The sequence below is a fragment of the Camelus ferus genome, chromosome 5 (genome assembly GCF_009834535.1).
Source record: "Camelus ferus isolate YT-003-E chromosome 5, BCGSAC_Cfer_1.0, whole genome shotgun sequence".
NCBI classification, from domain to species: domain Eukaryota; kingdom Metazoa; phylum Chordata; class Mammalia; order Artiodactyla; family Camelidae; genus Camelus; species Camelus ferus.
This window is the reverse complement of record NC_045700.1, coordinates 65,411,566-65,431,462: the sequence shown is the minus strand read 5'-3', so window position 1 is coordinate 65,431,462 and position 19,897 is coordinate 65,411,566. Positions and strand designations below refer to the sequence as shown.

General features: G+C 41.1%; 1 protein-coding gene across 6 annotated transcripts in view; it reads right to left on the bottom strand.

The window, feature by feature from the left end:
- Positions 1–19,897, bottom strand: part of PLEKHM3 (pleckstrin homology domain containing M3) — a 164,135-nt gene that overhangs the window by 79,134 nt on the left and 65,104 nt on the right. For all 6 annotated transcript variants that reach the window (XR_004320017.1, XR_004320016.1, XM_006182127.3 and 3 more), the window contains exons 4-5: positions 17,865–18,010; positions 6,848–7,041 (exon numbers count right to left, since the gene is read on the bottom strand). Coding sequence is in view for 4 of the 6 variants with exons in the window: in XM_006182127.3 (XP_006182189.1) it covers positions 6,848–7,041; positions 17,865–18,010 (340 nt within the window). In the remaining 2 variants the exon portion in view is untranslated. The remainder of the gene's footprint in view (positions 1–6,847; positions 7,042–17,864; positions 18,011–19,897) is intronic.

Genomic DNA, 19,897 nt, shown 5'->3' with positions numbered 1-19,897 from the left:
TTTTTGTACTATGAAAAAAAGTTTGACCAAATTAAGTAGGTGGAATATTGCTAGCAGTACTTTATTCATTTAATTAATTTGTTCAGCAAATATTTAGAGGCCCCCACTATATGTCAGGTATGGTCCTAGGCAGCCCTGAGGATACGGCAGTGAGCAAAACAGATACAAAGCCATGACCCTGTAGCTTACACCCACCCAGTGGGGAGAGCAGGGCCAGTGCACATGGCTGCACCGGCTGGCAGAGCACAACCTCCATATCCATACACGATGGCACAAGGGAGGGAGACAGACGAAATAAAACATCATGTTATATGGTAATAAGCAGAGAAAGAAAAGAAGTGCAGGGGGGCATTAGCTACAATTTTAAATAAAGTGGTCAAGGGTGCCTCACAAATGTGACAGTTGCATAAAGACTCAAGGGAGATATGGAAGCAAGCTACGCAGTTATCTGGAGAAAAGGAAAACAGGAGTAGAAACTCACAAAGGCCCTTGCTTGGTGTGCTCAAAACGAGGCCAATGTGACCAGAACAGAGTAAATGAGAGGGAGAGTAGTGGGAGGGGAGGGCAGAGAGGCAACGGGGAACCAGTCATATATGTCCTTGGCTTTTACTTAAAGTGAGAGGTGAAGCTATTAGAAAGGGTGACATCATCTCATCTACATGTTAAACTCTAGCTGTAATCTTAGGAACAGACTGAAGGGGGAGATCACGTATGCAATAATCCAGGGGCAAGACTGTCATCTGGGCTTGGACCCAGGTGGTGGCAGGGAAAGTGGTGACGAGTGGATCTATTTTGAAGGTGAACCTGACAAGATTGGCTGATGGGCTGGACGCGAAATGTGGGAGAAAGGTGTCTGGCTTGAACAGCGGGATGGATGGAGGTGCCGTTACGGCAGGCAGAGGAGTCTGTAGCGCAGGAGTTGGGGAGGGGACACTAGCCCAGTTTTGGACATATTAGGTTTGAGATGCTAGTGGACATCCACAGGACATTTCAACCTTTGGACTTAGATGCCTCTCCAATGAACTCACTGAACAGACAGAGCTTTCCCTGGGGTAACAAGCGGGAAGGGAATCCTGAATCAGGTGACATTTATGGGGACTGTTCTAAGAGCTGAGCAAGCTGCTAAATTTTGCTTGAAGGAAGAGGAGGCAAAGAAAGTCTGACAGGGCACATACACACACAGTCACTTTTTTCTGGTACTCACTAGGATAATGTTAATAAAAATGTCTGTTTTACGATAGAAATTTCTCACCACTGAGTAAACTGGATATTTCAGTGAGAACTGATTCTGGATAGAATTATGATTTCAAATAAAATGTAAGACCAAAGACAGGAAAAGGTGACTTAGAAGGTAGAAGAATTGCGTTTGGTATTGTCTAGAGACTCCCAGGTCACACCGTTAAATTGTCCAGAATGGTCTAAGTCAAGGAGTAAACTTGACAAACAAGCAGGATTTATATGTTCCCCAAGAACCACCACAACTGTGTTGTAAGTGACTGCCAACTGGCTGCAACTAGTGTTGGAGAGAAACTAGTTTTAATTTTATTATTATTGGTTTTTTTTTTTGGTGGGGGGAAGTAATTAGGTTTACTTATTTATCTGTTGTTGGAGGAGGTACTGGGGATTGAACCCAGGACCTCAAGTATGCTAAGCATGTGCTCTACCACTTGAGCTGTACCCTCCCCTGAGGAACTAGTTTTAAATTTATATTATGATAGAAACTTTGGATGCACCAGGCACCCAAGTCCCCAAATTATGTTTTAATGATAGAGAATGAGAAACACTCAGGCATCCACTAATTTAACCTACAATGTCTTTCTTTGGGCTGGATGATTTCACGTCAGCCCTCAGAAGAGAAAATACGACTCAAATGAGGATTTCTGAAAAGCTAGTCCAAACAGCTGGTGCCGGTCTGTTGATGTTTTTAGCAATCCAAGACAAAAGGAGAAAAAAAGAATAGTAGAATGAATTTTAAATCTCTTTGACTTTAAAAAGCTGTTTGATTTCTGACACTATTTGCCTGTTTTTTTTTTTTAAAGCATTACTATGTTCTTTTACAAAATGATGGTTGAGAAACAGGTGGTAATGTTTGTTTGTTTTAGCTGAAGACATGTATAAGACAACCCTATAGCTACCTCTACATGTGCAGGTCTATGAAATGGAAAGGTCTGGTAAACACAGATCTAGAGGAAAATGCACTCAGCACTAAGGTGACTGTCACGCCGTGCTCTGCAAGGCGGGCGCTGGCGGTGAGCACAGGAGTGCCTGTGCAGCGATCCCTCCTTCCCACTCCAGGGACACCACTGTCTGCCACCTCCCTACCTTCCTTCACAGCCTCCTAGATGACTTCAATCAAGGCTTCAGGAGAAATAAAAGCGATTCCTTCCTTTTAAGAGTCTAGAAACCTCTAGACATTACCGCCACCTCCAGCAAATGCAGCAGGGAAAGAGGCAGGAATTTGAGCATCACAAACCTGGTTCCAAGTGTGGACTCTGCTGCTCACCAACTTTGTCACCTCAGACAGCTGACACAGCATCTCAGAGTCACAGTTCTGTCTAAGCATCACCTGTCTTACCTATCTAAAAGGGCTGTTGTAAAGAACAAGTAATATGTATATGGGAAAGTACTTTTTAATTGATAAAATCACACGGGCCCAGGTACCATCATAAATAAGTGGTGGGCTGGGCTAAGAAAAGCAGAGCAGCGATGGATTCCACATCAGATGCCAGTGGGTATGAGGAGACAACAGGATGGGGGGAGACAATGGCAAAGTGGAGGGTCCGGTATCTAAGGCTGGCTGCTGCATCCAGGAATGAGGCAAGCCCTGTGTCCTCAGAGCTTCTCATTTCTTAAGAGAAACCAGAGAGCTTCATTTTGTGCAAGCATGAAACCTCCCTAGTTATTTAAAGGTTAGCCACTGTTTCGCAACTTGAAAGCCTAATGCGGGCCATCCCTGAAAGGCCAAACAAAACACGTCTGGGGGCCAGATCTGACCCTGATTTACACATGCATCCCACCGCTCCTGTGTTCAGCGGGACACGTAGGGCTGAGACCCTTCCCAGCTCCTAGGCGGTCCCCCCGACGACTTCCCTAATGGTTGCTGATCCGGATGTGTCCTGACAGCTCGAAGATCTTCCACAGAGTACTTCACGCACCTTCACATGTGGATACTGTAAATAATCCTTCTCATGAAAAGTTAACTAGGCCTCGAACCAATCCAGCAGGGTCGCCATCTGGGAGTCCTCAGAAAGGGTGAACTGTCAGCACTGTAAACATTTCCGACTTCATGGAAGACACTGACTTTTTCTAAACGAATCACCCCCACCAGTCAAGACGTGCAGTGTGGGTTCAAGAACAAGGCATTCATTTAACCACAATAACAAAAACAGTAAGGCTAAAAACTGTACGGTCATCATAATGACCGGCCTAAAAGCCAACTGTGACTTCCCTAATAAGGTGACGGCCAAAGTTGGCTCCCTGGCGGTTGAATGCCAGTACGATTAATCAGTCTGTTTCCAGTTTTCTCACGACAGCAACATTAACAGTTTGCTTTATTCTGTTTATATGGCGCTGACAGGTCTTCAGCATGGTGGGCCTACTTGCTGGAGATTAATGGCAACTCTTATATGAAGGTACAAATCAGGCAGGGTGAGCAGGCCTTTTAGGACAGGATAAGAACCGGATTCTCCTGCTCTTTTTCGCCCCCCATTGCCCATCAGTTCCTCCCTCTATTAATTTCTATCGAGAAGAATGCTAGTGGTACCCAGCAGGAACTCCTCGCTGTTTAAACTCCCCTCTTGATGCTGTGCCCCCAGGTACAACAAAGGGAACCTTCCGTGTTGCTTTTGAGTAAGCTTATCATTGCTAAAGGTACTGATGGCTGATTTTGTTTGCAAAGAGTCAGATTCCATAGAAAAGTGAAAGACAGGTAAGATATGGCTTCTGGTGACAGGAATTTTAGCATATGAGGTGGGCAATGGGTCCCCTTTGCAGCTATGGTTATTTTTATAGACACCGAAGGCGGCAGAATTAATATAAAATACGACCCAGCTGCAAGAAGTATGGACGTCTGAGAAAATCTCTTAAACATATTTCACTAAATAGTCATCTTTCTAAATAAATCAAAAAGATTTCTAGCCTAAAAATTATGAGTACTGCTTGCTACCAGTGTACTTTTCTCTGTGGCAAGTTGGAGAGTGTGGTAACCCCGAACATTATTTTAACAGCATATAAATATAGAGAAACTAAAATGACATCCAAAACAAAAAAAATCAATGTGCTTCCTCTAGGGCCCTGTAGGAAGCATCCTCTCATTCTTTGCTCTTAGGGAGCCCCCTGCTCCACCTGTTTTCATACAACAAATGCATAGTAAGTGTGCACTGCATACCCAGCAACCGCAGGCCCTGTGCACAGCTGGCTCTCCAACCCACTTCCTCTTGCTCACTCTTCTCCTGACAGTGAGGAGCAGGAGCAGGGGACTGATTCCAGTACACAGAGCATCGGGGTGGCTTTTAAGTGGAACCTTTTAAAGCTTTGTAAAGATAAGAACAGTCTAGGATAAGAAAGCAGTATTAATAATAATAGTATGTACTGAGTGCTTACAATAGACAAGCATTACTGTTAAGCCCTTCAGTTGTGAAACCCATTTCACTCCCACAACAGAATGCATTGAGGGAAGAGATAAATAATTGTTTGTGTTTGAAGCGCATGATATTTGAGAGAGGGGAATAATACACTGGATTAGATTGGGGCAGATCTTCCAATTCCACACTTGTGCTTTAATAACTGGTTTGATGTGAATGTTGAACTGGAGAGGAAAGAAACCCAGGTGAGAAGAACAGTTAGAAGGATAATCCTGAGGCTGAACCAGGGTGGTGCACTGGAAGTGAAAAAGAAAGACTGGAGACTTATCCCAGAAACAAAACAAACTAAATTTTTTGGCTGATTTGAGTTTTTCTTTAGTTCATTTGTTCATTCATTCAACAATTTTCGAAGGTTTCAGGTGGGTCAAACACTGTGCTAAGTGACACAGGGAAGAAAGAAAAAGAAGAATTTGAAGATTACTCCTTCCTCAAAACTGGGCTACCAGCTATCGCTCAGTGCTCTAAAGTGACCTGTAACAGACATCCACCCATCACCCATCCCGCCTTCCACCCACCCATTCAGTACTTACTGAACACCCACCTTGTGCCAGGCACTACTCTACATAACGGTCAGGACTAAGTTCAGGAAAGAAAAGGAAAAAAAGACTACGATTTCCATTCTCACAGCCCTAGGAATGCCTTCTTTCCAGAATTTCCATTCCTGTCCTGGTGGTCTGGCCATAAGGAGCAGTACATGGTGGCAAACCACCAAACTGCTGGAACAGCACAGGTATTCTTAGTCATCCATATGAAGAGAGGATCTCCTATGTAATTCCTAAATGTGTGCCCTGATTCAGCATATTTAACCAAAGCAAAACATTATATTAGAAAGGTATCTAACATGATTCCCATGTGTAGATTTTAGTATCACTGAAAAATACGAGCATAAGAAAAAGCAGCTCTAAGCAAAGCCAAAAGGTACTGAAAATAATAGAACAAACGTACTTTGAATGTTAAAAATCTTATATCTAGTTTAGTTGGTGAATTAGTTTGAGATATACGATTTTATTGCCTTTCATGGAAAGCCCTGATATTTTAAAATTAAGATTTGCCTAGACTTTATAAGAATAAATCCTGACCACCATCTAGTGCTTTCTGAAAAACCACTAAGTAATAGAATGACTACCACTGAGAAGTATTTCGCTTTATGGCAACTGCCTTTTCATTATTATTTTATGAGAGTTTGTCTAGATATTATGTATCCTTTACTATCTACATTTAATTCTTTTTAAAATGTTTCCTTCAGATGCCTGGGGTTTTGTCAGTTTCTTTGGCTCTTAATTAGATTTCAAACAGCAAATGATACCACTTTCCAAAAGTTCTTATTCACATAGGCTTGCCTCCAAAAACTATGACTAATGTAAGTTTTTAAATTTCTATTAAAACAAAAAAAAATTAAAAGGTATGTTTAGGGACTTATGAACACATCAACAATTATTTCATGAACACCATCAACAATTATTTCAAGTATAAGCTAGTTGGTATATGTCAAGGGTGAGAATTTAAATGCCAGTAAAACCTAACCATAAAGAAGGAATTTGATGAGAGCAGGCACATTTTAACTTCAGTTTTATGTTGAGGATCTGAGCCTGGTATGGACTTGTGTGTTCCATAAACTCTGAAATCACCAAGCTATGGAAGAGCAGCCTGTGCCAACGGTAACATGAAAAGGCAGAATCTTGGGCCTTTTCCTATTTTGCTTGTTGTTTGTTTTTGATGCATCTTAATACGAGCTCTAGACTGTGTCATTTATCAAGTGTGTTTCTGTCTGGAAAATAAGATTTGAATAACCACCTACTTATTTTCCATTGAAAAAAATGTTTTTCAGTTATGAACTATCTCAAACATGCTTATTTTTACTGATGATAATAGGAGCTGAAACTGGGGAAAATGTAAAACACAAGTGATCAATGACGCCACTCCCATGATTATTATCTCAAGTTAAGTTATCGGAAAGAGAAGTCTTTACCGTCGTGGGAACTTGATCCACGGGTTTAGAGCTCCAGTTACGCTGAGATATTATTTTCATTGTGTTTGGCTCAGACAGAGAGAGGACCTCAGAGAAAAGTCAGAGCTGAGCCCAGAGGGAGAGCCGCAGAATTCGAGACGGTCCGCGCTGTAAAGGCCATTAGAGATCATCTAACCACCCTCCCGGGGCGGGAAAGAAAAACAAACCGGAGCAGTCTGACATTTATGACTCTTACCTGCGGCGCAGATCCTCGGCCACGGCTGCCCGGCAGCTGAACAAATAGGCTCGCAGCGATTTCAGCCGCTGCCGCAGCCGCACCACAGTGGCCAGCGGCTCGGCGTGTCCGTACAGCATGGGGTTTTCCTGCTGGATGTCGATCAGGGGCTCCTCGTACACATACTCCAGAAACTCCTTGGCCTGCTTGGACACCTACAAAAGAAAGTTCCTCCATCAGTGCCGGCAAACCACCCAGCCTTCCACACCTCCTCCAACTAGGAACCATGGCTTAACGATCAAAGTAATACTATTTTCAGAACACAGCCAAATGAAAAAGCCCACAATTTAACTAAACTAAAAAAAAATGTAGCTGTTCTTTTTCTCCTCCAGAAACTCAATTAGTAAAAGGAACCCGAAAAGAAACGGAATTGAAAGGAATTCATTCATTCTTATGTTGTTACATGAATACACAAATCTACATATGTGATAAAATGACACAGAACAGTATACCAATGTGAATTTCCTGTTTTTTTAAATATTGTACTATAGTTATTTAAGATATAACCAGTGACATAAAAAGAATCTGAAAAAATATGTATATGTATAACTGAATCACTTTGCTGTACACCTGAAACTAATACAACATTGTAAATCAACTGTACTTCAATAAAAACATGTTTTAAAAGATATAACCAGTGGTTAAAAGATACACAGAACCACTCTGTATTGTATTATCTATGCAACTTCCTATGAATGCATAATTATTTCAAAATAAAAAGAAAAAGAAAGGAATTTATTAAGACTCTTATAGCAATGCTGATTAAAAGCTATATACAGTGCATATATATGTATGTATATTTTATAATACTTTTTATAAGCAGCCATTTCAAAAAAAATAGGTAAACCATACACATATTACAAAATTCAAAAGGAATAAAAGGGTATCTCCAAAAAAAGAGGAAAAAAGATATTACATGTGGAACAATTTGCATAGAAAACAGGCTCAAATGCACACTTTAGTGAGGAGAAGAGTTGTTCTTATTAGAACAGCTCTGAGCTTGGGCTGATGCTGACCAGTATATCCATCCAACTCTATATTCACTTCTGGTCGTAAACGTCAAGAGTATGAGAGTTGACTTTAACATGTCATTGTCATCAGTAGAAATAAATAGTAGAAACACAATGCACCTGAGATATGGAGGGTGTAACTTAAATAATGCATAACCTATGGGTAGTTTGGAAGATCTTTGCAGACCAATTCACTGATACTGAGGATGTGGACTGGCTCAGTGACACACAGAGTTGGCTCTGTTTCTGTTTATGGAAGGTAAAACCTCTCCACAAGGTCTCCACCAAAACCTCTCCAGTACTGGGAGTAAGGCGGGAATTCAACATAAAACAAACAACTCCTCTCATTAAAAAGAAAACTGAAAATCTACTGTTTCATGCTCTAGGCTAGAAAAGTATTAATGAAGAAAAATAGAATACAGTCCCTACCTTCATGGGACTCAACATTGAGTATAAGAGACAAATATTTAAAACAAACAAAAAAAACATGTAACACACAGCCTGCCATCTACCGCAAAAGAAATATGGATGAGACTACTGGTCCCTTAAAGGAGGGAGACATCAAACGTGCTGGGAGAAGGGAGCTAGGGGCCAGGGCAGGGCCAGCAAAGCAGGTGACACTGGCTCAAGGTCTAGAAAGAGAACTGGAAATTCACTTAGTGGGCAAGGATGGGACAGAGGAGAGTACGACAAGGAGACACCGCCACGAAAACCTGTCAGTGTGTACATGTGATACACTAGATGTACGGCCATTGTATGTTGATTAAAAACACATGTTCATGAAAGTCAATATTCTCTTCTTTTCGTGGAAAGCTCATACAAAAGTTTATGTTCTTATAGAGATGCAAAAAAAAAGCATCAGTTTTTTTTCTAATAAAAGTCATTTTTTCTCCTTATAAGCAATTTTGAGGTGCCTGTTTTGTTGTGTGATCCTTGGGGATCCCGCAGAGTTGAAGAGTTAGCGATAGTGAAGTTCACAGTCTCTGCCCATCCAGCTCACAAAGAGGCACCGAGAATTAGCCACAACCTTTGACTGCTTAACCAGATGGAAGTAACAGTGGACGGGGCTAAATAACGCATCCTTCTGAGGTCTAGAGACGCAGGTACGGACACGGCAGACACTATAGCTGGCACTCAGCAGTCTACCACAGGCAGGGCCCTGTCCTCATGCAGCACAGTTCAGCAGGGAAACATGGAATTGGACTCAAATGTTTTGTTTATCATGGTTAAATATTTGCTATATTTAAATACCTCAAATGAGGAAAAAAATGGACAGTGTTCTGGAAAATGAAGTAAAATCCACTTGAAACTGTTGCTGAAGAATGATGTATTGTACAATTCAATTAGTCTATTGAGCAGTGTTTATACTGAGCCAGGGCCCCGCTGAATTAGGTTAACAATGCTACCTTTTAGTAGGTGAACAGAAGGACAAAGGGCACTGGCCAGCCTCCCAGGTCTTAAAAGGCTTCTCTCTTCAGGTGGTACTTAAGCCCGAATGGAAAAAAAAAAAGTCTTTCACAGAGACAGTAAAAGCAGTGAGACAAATGGGACAGCAGCTACTGACATCAGCATTCACAAACTGAAATTACTAAAAACAAAAACAGAGCTGGTCTCAATAAGGCCTGAGGCACCACTTCGCAAAGTTATTAACTAGCGTTAAGAATACATAGCATATTGTGACCTCGGCTGCCCGAGTATGTGAACAAATAAATCCCTGCCATGCTGAGCCATTTTGGGCAGCAAGGATGAGCACGTGCTCAGTCTTTGAGGATCAACCACTTACACCGGTAAGGGAATTTTTGAGAGAACTCAAAATTTGGCATGAAATCCTACTTTTGCAAAATAGGGGAAAAGCGGTGTAAACACTGCTCTAAGTTCTAAAAGGTCCTCCCTATAGGTATGCACATTCAAGTCAAACTCAACTGTAACTAAAAAGCTTTTTTAAAAACATATAGGTACTTAGGGAAGGAAGCCAATGGTATTTTTAAGTGATGGAGCTTATGTGAGAGAAAGTGTCTTTCTTATTAGTGGAAATATTTCATGAGTTACATGTGAACGCCAAATATATTCCACCTCAGAGCTAGGAGCTACTTCTTGCCTACCAAATTACGAAAAACATCTAAAGGCGGCGTGCTGTTTCTGATGTGAAAACTCCGCTCCTAGGTGCAGATGGACAAACACAATACTCTTCTTTAGAAAAATGAATGATTTAGGTTGGCATTCTTCCCCATGATCCCACTCCATTCACATTAGAAACAATTTTTATAGGGTTGATCGTTCATTTTTCAAACCTATTGGCCTGTTAGTATTTTACTAAATAATATTTACTATTTATTAAAGTTATTAGTATTATTAATATAAACCAGTTTCTTTCTGTAGCTCTTTTAACTTAGAGGAGTTTAAGTTGTAAGAAGTCAATTCTATGACTGTGGTTTTATTGCAGTTTGTGAACTGGTTCTCTCTTCACAACCCTGCAGTTTACACAAGTCAAGAGAGCTGAGGAAGAGGAGGTCCAGGTAGAAACAGGTCTCCTTCCCACTGAGTTGGAGAAAACAGCACAATCAGGTTACGATTATCTACAAACAGTGACCAATCTGCTACATACACATATGTATCTATGAATAAACACTTGTCATTTGATTTGAACATTAAGCATCACTGGTATAGATTTGAACATGATACCTCTTTTGTTATGCTGCTGACAGCCACCACTTAAAAATAAAATTCTCAAACGTTGTTCAGGTTTATGTAATTCTGAGAGGTTCTGGAACAGTGTCCTAGTATGTTTCCCCACAAAAATAGCCCTAGGTAAGAAAGCAATGGGGCAAAGGGAATGTGGTGACCATAGACAGCAATTTGGAGAGGACGATGACATGGTGGTGGTGGCGCCGAGGACCTTAGTTTTTGTTAAAGGAGGAAAATGTATTAGAATAAAACAGATGAGAACATAATCTTAGAATAACAAAAACTGGTACAGATAATCTAGTTCAGTTTTTCTCAACTTGTGTTCCAAGGAATACCAGTCATACAAAAAAGATGTTCTGAGGTCCAGCAAGAAATATGCCACATGGCACATTCCTCTCTTGGTGATTCAAAGTGCAGCACGTTAGCATATTAAAGCTCCGGGACATGGAGTACTGAGGAAAACCTGCTTCCCCCGGCTGCTTCCCCACCTATCTGACTGCAGACATGGCAGCTGTTTAACGTTGTGCAGGCTGCCTGGGGCGGTGGGGTGGGGTGGGATATGAAATTCAGCCTAGGCCCTGCTCACCCACCAGAGGAAAGGGCATCTTTCTCCACTATTACTCACATTTAACAGAAGAGAAAACTGACTCCAGAGAATGTAAATGACTTTATCTGGGGTCACCTCGTGGCAGAACTCGAGGCAAAACTCAGAAGTTGGGATACGCTGCTCTGTGCTTTTTTGCATTGTTTACATCCACAGTTCTTTTTATTTTTTAATAACTCTACCAAAAAATGTGTTCATCACTCTGTAAAAGAGGTGATTCCTGTCCCTGTCGTCCTTCCCTCTTCCCTAGTGAAACAGAAGGCAAGTGGGCTACAAATGGAGATGAACTGCATAGTTTAAGGTGGTGGTGCATTGGTGTGTGGGTTCCCATTTGACTCTAACTCTAAAACAAAAACTAAAGTCCAATAACACTTCATTTATCTAGCAGTCGTTTATTTGTATATGTTTACTGTCTTTCTTGAGATCTCGAGAAATTCATGAGACAGAAGATATGTCTCAAGGCCGAGAAGGGCAAGCACAGTAAGTGTTCAATAAATTCTCACTGAACAGATGAACGGGTACTTTACAATACTCTGGTCATAACTTTGAACCACACACTTCTAAGAGTCTGGTATTTGTTTCTAAGTTCACAACATATTTAGAGTTAATAAAGAGGGGAAGGACAGCTAGAGGCAATACAGGGACAACTGAGGTGACAACTGACACCCTGGTACCAAGGGAAGAAAGGCACTGGAAAGAAGATATAAGGTAAAAGCGAGCACTCAGCCCTGATGGAGGGTCATTTGGCCACATTCATCCAACTCACAAGTGCACACACCTACATCTAGGAAGTTACCTGCTGACAGCCTCACTCATGGATGAAAAGGCTTACATGCAGACATAGTAAACAATCTTATGGTTACCGGGGAAAAGGGGTGGGAAGGGATAAGTTTGGGAGTTTGAGATTTATAAATCTTAGCCACGATATATAAAACTGGATTTTAAAAAAGTTTCTGCTGTATAGCACAGGGAACTATGTTCAATATCCTGTAATAACCTTTAATGAAAGAAATATGAAAATGAATATATATGTATATGCATGGCTGGGACATTGTGCTGTACACCAGAAACTGACACATTGTAACTGATGGTACTTCAACTTAAAAAAATAATGTCTAAAGTTATTCATTGAATCACTCTCTATAATAGGTTGGAAAAGCCTTAATGTTCATCAAAACAAGGACAAGTTGGATAAACTGGTGTGTGTGTGTGTGTGTGTGTGTGTTAAATTCATGACGCAATATGGAATGGCTGTTAAAAAAAAAAAAAAGTCCAAGGAAGAGTTTTACGATCTAAATGGAATGTTTTCTAAGAGCAGCACGTATGCTATACATGCCCACTGCCATTTTTGTGTAAAAAAATCCGCCATGTACGTACAATATGCCTGGGAGGAGTAATCTGGCTGCCTGTGGGGAGAACAAGGTGGGTGGGAGAAAGAGGCAGAAGGAGATTTTCTAGGTACCTATGTCCTTTGTACTTTTGAATCTTGAAATTTGTGAAAATATCTTATGTTCAAAAAAAGAATAAAAGTACCGTAGTACAAGGCAATTTCTTTACAGAAAAAATAGCCTCCCATACTACATTAAACCACACTGAGGTTATTGACCACAGGACAGAACAATCGTATTTATAATCATAACTAGGAGGCATTAAAAAAGGTTAATTTCTAATATATATTTTCTTAAATAGAATATATGGTGCCACAGGACAGAATTTATGAAACAACAAAAATAATAGAATCACATTACTGAAAATTGGAAAATAAAGATTAGGAGAGAAGAAAAATAATCACCCATAATCTTACCACGGTAAAATAACCACTTCCTGCTTTTGGTAACGTTCCCTTCCAGTATTTTTTCCCATCTCTATTATGAAAAATCATGGCAAAAGTTTTAATAGGATCCATCCCAGCCATAACACTTCTTGGTCCTATTAAAACAGGCACTGTGGGCTAGTGGAGGAGGAATCAGGAGATCTTAAGTTTAATTACAATTTGTTCTCAAAATCTCCAAATGACTCTGAATAAGTGGTTTTTCCCATCAGCAAGCTGCTCTCCAGCTCTGCAAGGGCAATAGAGCCTGCCCTGAATGCCTCTCAAGATGAAGAGATAGGAAATAGCTTATGTAACGTGGAAAACCCCTAGTTAAATGGAATGTGAATATTCAGGCTAGGATACAAAAATATTTGTAAAAAGCACAATGGAGGAGTACTATTTAGGACGAGCCTGAGTTTAAGTTTGAGTTCCTTACCATCTCTTTGTCACGCTTGGTATTTTTGAATTGGTGGGGTGGGAGGGTAGAGGGCAAGTTATCTTCAAAGAGAATTTCATTAGAAAATGGCTACAGAATTTGAGGATAGATAGGATTTAGCTGCTAGGTAATCCCAGAGCTCAATTCAATCTGCAGGATGTACACTGGAAAATAGATGAAATCCTGCTTTAAAAATAATTAGGGTTATTATTACTCTGGAGAGCAGACAAGGAAATGCTTAATGTGACAGATTTCATTCTGCTCTGCAAAACCATTTTTTCACTCTTTTAAGTGGATAGTCAAGCCAGTCACGTACTTGCAATTAAGGGAGCAGGCAGATCTAACAGAACAATGTCTGGTCTTGGAAACTGATAGGTCTGAATTGATCCTCACAATTAGGAACATTAAGTTAAATCCTGGCATCTGAGCAAAGACAGACAGACACTGGACTAAATGGAATATAGTTACTTAATGCCAGTGAGAGATGATCCAGATAAAATCGACCAGCTCTGTTCTTGCTCTAAAATCGTCTCTGGTCCGCTGAGATCCTAGGAAGGAACGGTCTGACAAGGGGGAGTTTCCTCACGTGCAACATGGATGAAGTGAGGGACCTAATACCCTCATTACTTACCTATCTTCTCAAAATCAAACCTTGTTACTTGAATGACCACCACTGCAAAAGGTCTGCTTTAGAAAAAGACTTCAAGCATCACTGATGACTAAATTGGTTTGGATGGCCTCTAGCGATCGCTGCAAAAAGACCTGGATCTCCTCCATCTCAGGTCTCCACAGACCATGCCTGAGTTTTTCATTTTCCTCATCCAGTGCCACCTTTTCTGCTTTAGCTCCACTGACAGGCACGTATTCTGTGGGCAGGTGCCATCCGCCTACATCTGCAATGATCCTGGGGCCGTGACTGCCTCACTTACTCGCTCTCTACATACTTCTCGGCTGTCAAAGTCCTGCTCTAAGTAGATGAATCTAAACTGTTTAAAGCAAACTCAACTAGTGTTCTTTCCCTATAAATAAGTTTTTATCTAATACCACATGGCAAATATATTTATAGCCTCTATTCAGAGCGTTAAGTACAAGATGCAGAGGAGAGAATGATAACTCTGCCTGGCAGAGCGGAAGGAAAGAATCAGGAGAGGAAACGAGGTTTAAGCTGGGTTTAGGACTTGAATGAGGGCAAGAGGAAGACAAGAGGTGTGAAACAGCCTGGCAGGACTGGGGAATGGGCAGGAGTGTGATCTTCTGAAGAGACTCATGGGGGTGGGGATATAGTGGATGAAAGGGCTGGAAAGGCAGGGACTAGTGACCATAAAAGGTCTTTATGTTAGGCTGAGGGATTTGTTTTTACCTTACAGTCAATCATAGTAAAAGCTGGCATTAACTGAGCACTTACTATATTCCAGACACTGCACGAGGTGCTTTCTGTGAACTGTTCATTTAAGCAAACAGCACCTAATGAAGTAGGTACTATCGCTACTATTATCTCTATTCTAAATGTGAAGAAACTGAGACTAAGAGAGGGTGCAACAAGGTGAGAATAGTGCTTTTTGGAAATAATGTTGGGGCAAATTAGGACTTTTCTGAAATATTGTTGAGGCAAGACTTGAAGGCAGCAGGAAGCACAGTTAGGAAGCTACTGAATTCCTTCCCGTGAGTGATGCTGAGGAGCACGACCTCAGAGCTAAACGTCAGTGGTTGATTTCTGCTAACTGGGTAGGCAGGCCAGGTGCAGCAGAGGGGAGGGTCCAGGAAGCCTCCCAGCACTGTCGGTGGGACTGGTGGAGCCATGTGTCCTCAGAGGGACATCTGGTGAGGATGAGAAAGCCACTTTGGGGTGCCCCCCACAAAGTAAGTCTGTTGAGCCCACAGGACAGGCCTCACTCTTTCATTCAGTAGACCTTCCTGCTTACCTACTCTGAGCCAGGAACTGTGCTAAGACAGGTCCCCAGTGCCCAAGGCGCTCGCCTTTAGAGAGAAGACAAGTAAGCAGCTGGCTGTTATATAAACGTGAGGATAATGAAATAACAACTCGCATTCTTTAAGTGCTTATCACAGTCATTGAAAGAGTGCTTTTCTTGTATTATCCCAATTCACACATCTCTTTTAGGTAAATACACGAATTATAGTAAGAACACATGCTTATTTGGTACACACTTGGTGTGAGGTATTTTGTTTTCATGCACCAACCCATTTAACCGTCAGTAATCTTCTGAGTTATTATCGTCTTAATTTTACAGATGAGGAAACTGAAACACTGAGAGACGAAATAACTTGCCAGGGTTAGACAGCTAATAAGCGACAAAGCTAAGACTTGAACCCAGGCAGTCTGGGTTCATTTTACATATTAGGAAATGGAGGCTCAGAGAAGTTCAAGTAATTTGCCCAAACAAATCAAGCACCTAATTAGAAGTGGAGGTAGGATTTGGACAAACGCCTGTTGAGCAATAAGCTCCCCATATTAACCCTACAAAAGTGCAATTCTAGGGACCTATGTCGTGGTGGCATGGGGAGCCAGCAATGCACAAATGGGGGGCGGGGAGCATCAGAGGTCCCCCAAGGTGGACAAGCTTTCATCAGTTCTGGAACAAAGAGCAAGGACTCCCGAGATGGGTGAAAAAAACCTCTGGAGCACATGTGGAAAGATGATCTCTCAACAAGAGAAAGGGCTCTTCTTCCTCCCAATGTAGGAGGGAAAGCAGTAAGGATAGGTCCAAATGTAGACAGACTTGTAAGAATTCATATTCAAATCTCATAGCTTCAATTTTCTCCTTGAAGTAGGAGGCAAAGTCATATGCTGAGAAGAATGGGGATGAGGCACCTTGAAGACAATGATGTGGCTGGTTATTGGGTAGAACAGGAGACAGAGCTGCCCAGGGATGTACAAAAGGAAATAAGCCCACTGGCCACTCAGAATTGTCATGTTCATTTTAGACTTCAGAGATTCACAGGTAGGTGTCAGCTACACGTTCCTTCCCTGCCTAACTTGCTCCTGGGTGATAGTTACAGAAAGCAAGTCTCAGACATCTATTAGCAAGGAAGTATAAGAACAGTCATTCAGCCTGTTTTTGTATGAAGCACCTTCTGTGGAAGATTCATTCAAGGAGGATGCGACAATTTTCTGGCAGGAGGATGCGACAATTTTCTGGCAGAAGGATCACGAAAGCTTCAGATCAGATAACAGGATTCTCTATTGTGTGGCAGGACCCAGGACCACACAAGAATCCTAAGCTGAGAGTATTAGTCCAGTGAGGGGTTAGAGTTCCTGACTTGCCAAACTCGATTCCCTGGTTTATGCAAGGGTGGGAATGCTGTGTATGGAGCCAACCAGTTCACATATCTCGAAGACTACCAGGTTGAAAACTAAAGTTGAGATAAATACCATTAGGCAATGAAATCCACAGATCTCATTTTCAGCAGCAAAATTGGAGCTGGAGATAAAGTGGGAATCATCATCCTTAAAAACTAAAAACAGAGTTACCATATGATCCAGCAATCCCACTCCTGGGTATATATCTAAAAAAACTCTAATTCGAAAAGATACATGCACCCCAATGTTCATAGCAGCACCATTTACAACAGACAAGACATGGAAGCAACCTAAATGTCCATCAACAGATGACTGGATAAAGAAATTTTGGTGTGTGTGTATATATAGAGAGAGATATAGATATAGATATAGATATAGATATAGATATAGATATAGATATAGATATATAATGGAATATTACTCAGCCAAAAAAAGAATGAAATAATGCCACTTGCAGCAACATGGATGGACCTAGAGATTATCATACTAAGTGAGGTAAATCAGACAAAGAAAGACAAATATCATACGGTATCACTTATACATGTAATCTAAAAAAAAAATGACACAAATGAACTTATTTACAAAACAGAAACAGTCTCACAGATACAGAAAGCAAACTAATGGTTACCAAAGGGGAAAGAGGGGGTTGGGATTAGAAGGTACAAACTACTTTATACAGAAAAGATAAACAAGGTCCTACTGTACAGCACAGGGAACTATATTCAAAAGCTTATAATAACCTATAATGGAAAAGAATATATATATGCACATATATATAAAACTGAATCACCATGTTGTACACCAGAAACTAACACAACATTGTAAATCAACTATACTTTAATAATAATAATAATAATAATAAACACTACCATATGACCCAGAAAAAAAAAATGTGGGAATCATTAGTGTGTGAGTCCTGGGTTAAAACCACAGAAAGGAGGGAAATGATGCAACAGCAAGTGTATAAAGTGGGAGAAGAGCATAAAATTGTAACTTTTATGAGACTTCTTAATCAAGCTTCAAATTCTTACAGCATTATCTTTAGAATCCACGTGACAACACGTAAACACCCAAATCATGATTATGAAGTGAACCCAGCTTTTGTACCTACCTTGTATTTTGAAGTATCCCAGTTGTGGACTATGCGCGCCGGGATGAGAAAGCTGTCGTCCACGTGGCAGCTGCTGCAGTAATACCACCCACTGTAGTTGCACACCTTGGCTTTCCCGTTGGAAAGACCGATGGATCGCTGGCATCCTGGGCAAGGCAAAAGAAAAAGTCTGTGATGGCTGTTCAAATACCACAGAACGAAGTTACACAATCCTCAAGTGAAAGGGAAGTCTACAACAGGGACGAAACTGCAGAGAACATGTGTATAGACATGTCCCCTTCTTCCTAGCTTGACAGCTTCACCCCTTCATGTCCTGGGGGACTGCTGACCCTGTTGCTCTGTTCCTGGTCTCTGATTCCAGCTCTTCAGCACCTGGCTGCCAGAGATCAGTCTTCAGAGCCAAGCCCCTTTCATCTCCTCTCTTCCCTCCTCAGAAGCTCTACTTCCACCAGGCACTCGGCTGGGGGCTTCTCATACAGGATCTTATTTAACCTGCACATCATCTCTATGACGAAGATATCATCAGCCCTATTTTACAGAAGAATAAACTAAGGTTTAGCCAGGCTATGTATTTTGTCTTGAGGTCACCCAGACAGTATGAGATGGAGTCTGGATTTGACTCTAAAGCTTGTCTGACTCTAAAATGATCCTAAAACCTGATATGTAACCTTCCTTTGCTTACAAAACCAATAAAAGGAATGTATCCTTTGTTTGATTGGCCCCGTATCTCCTTCCCAACCACCTACTCCTACTGCTCTCCATGGGAATATTACCTCTGTGTTCCAGTCAGAGAACTCTCCTCACTGTGCCCCATATAAACACAGCATGCTCACTCCACCCCCACCCCGTATCTTGGCATGAATGATTTCTCCTTACAAGACACCCTCTGCTCTGACTTCTGCTTTACCAAATCCTGAAGAGTACTGTCAGGGGACCTGGGAATAATCGTGGCCCTGCCAAAAAGAAGCCATTACTCTCTTTTAGATAGGAAGAACTACCTTCTACTGATGAGAAAAGAAATTCTGCCACAATCAGCCTAAAGGACAAGCATCTAGAAGAGGTAATCACGGTAATACAAACAGCATCATTTTTCTGACATTTCTCACCTACCGCTTTCATTTTAGAAATCCTTCCTTGTGGCCCAGTACATGGTTGGATGCCAAGAACTATACTGACCAAGGAAATCTCACATGAAGCCTATTTCATGATACGGGTACAAAATAGACTACTCAATAATAATAGTGATAATAATATAGTGATCAGTGTTGCACTCCATTTCCATTAGAAGGAGCTCAAACATGTTTAATTAACAAATTGCCAACCTAAGAAGATACTTATCACATGAACTTCATAAACAGAAGTACATAAAATTCATAGAAATTTCTCATCACATAAAAAATGGCATCAAACAACAAGTGTATGCTGTATAGTACAGGGAACTATGTTCAATGTCTTGTAGTAACTTAACTTATGGTGAAAAAGAATATGAAAATGAATATATGTAAGTTCCTATATGACTGAAGTATTGTGCTGTATACCAGAAATCAATACATTGTAAACTGACTATACTTCAACAAAAATTTTTAAATAACCAGCCAAACAAAATGGCATCAGTAATCAAGCCATTTCACGGTACACCCTTCAGAAAGAGAATTAGAGCCTATTGTTTTTAATTATGAGAGGTGTTGAAAGATGAGGAGTAAATGTATTGGTATTACGCTCCAAGAGCTGAATACTCTCCTTCCTAGAAAACCTATTTCTTTACTGTTGAGTAGCAACAGAATGACAACAAGCTCCTGTTTTTCAGACGAGCAAAGGAATGGGATGTGTGTGAAAGGTTAAGGAAGAACCAAGCACACCTGCTGCTTCGCTTGGACCTGGGAGGTGCTGTCCCCTTCAACAGGCTGTGAACAGCAGGGTGCTATCTGCTCACTCGGCATGTAGTGCACGTCTCCTTAAACTGTGGTGCTTTTTCATGTCCTTGTGTGGCCAGAACCACAGTAAACTCTTTAGATCTATTTTTTTTTCATCCT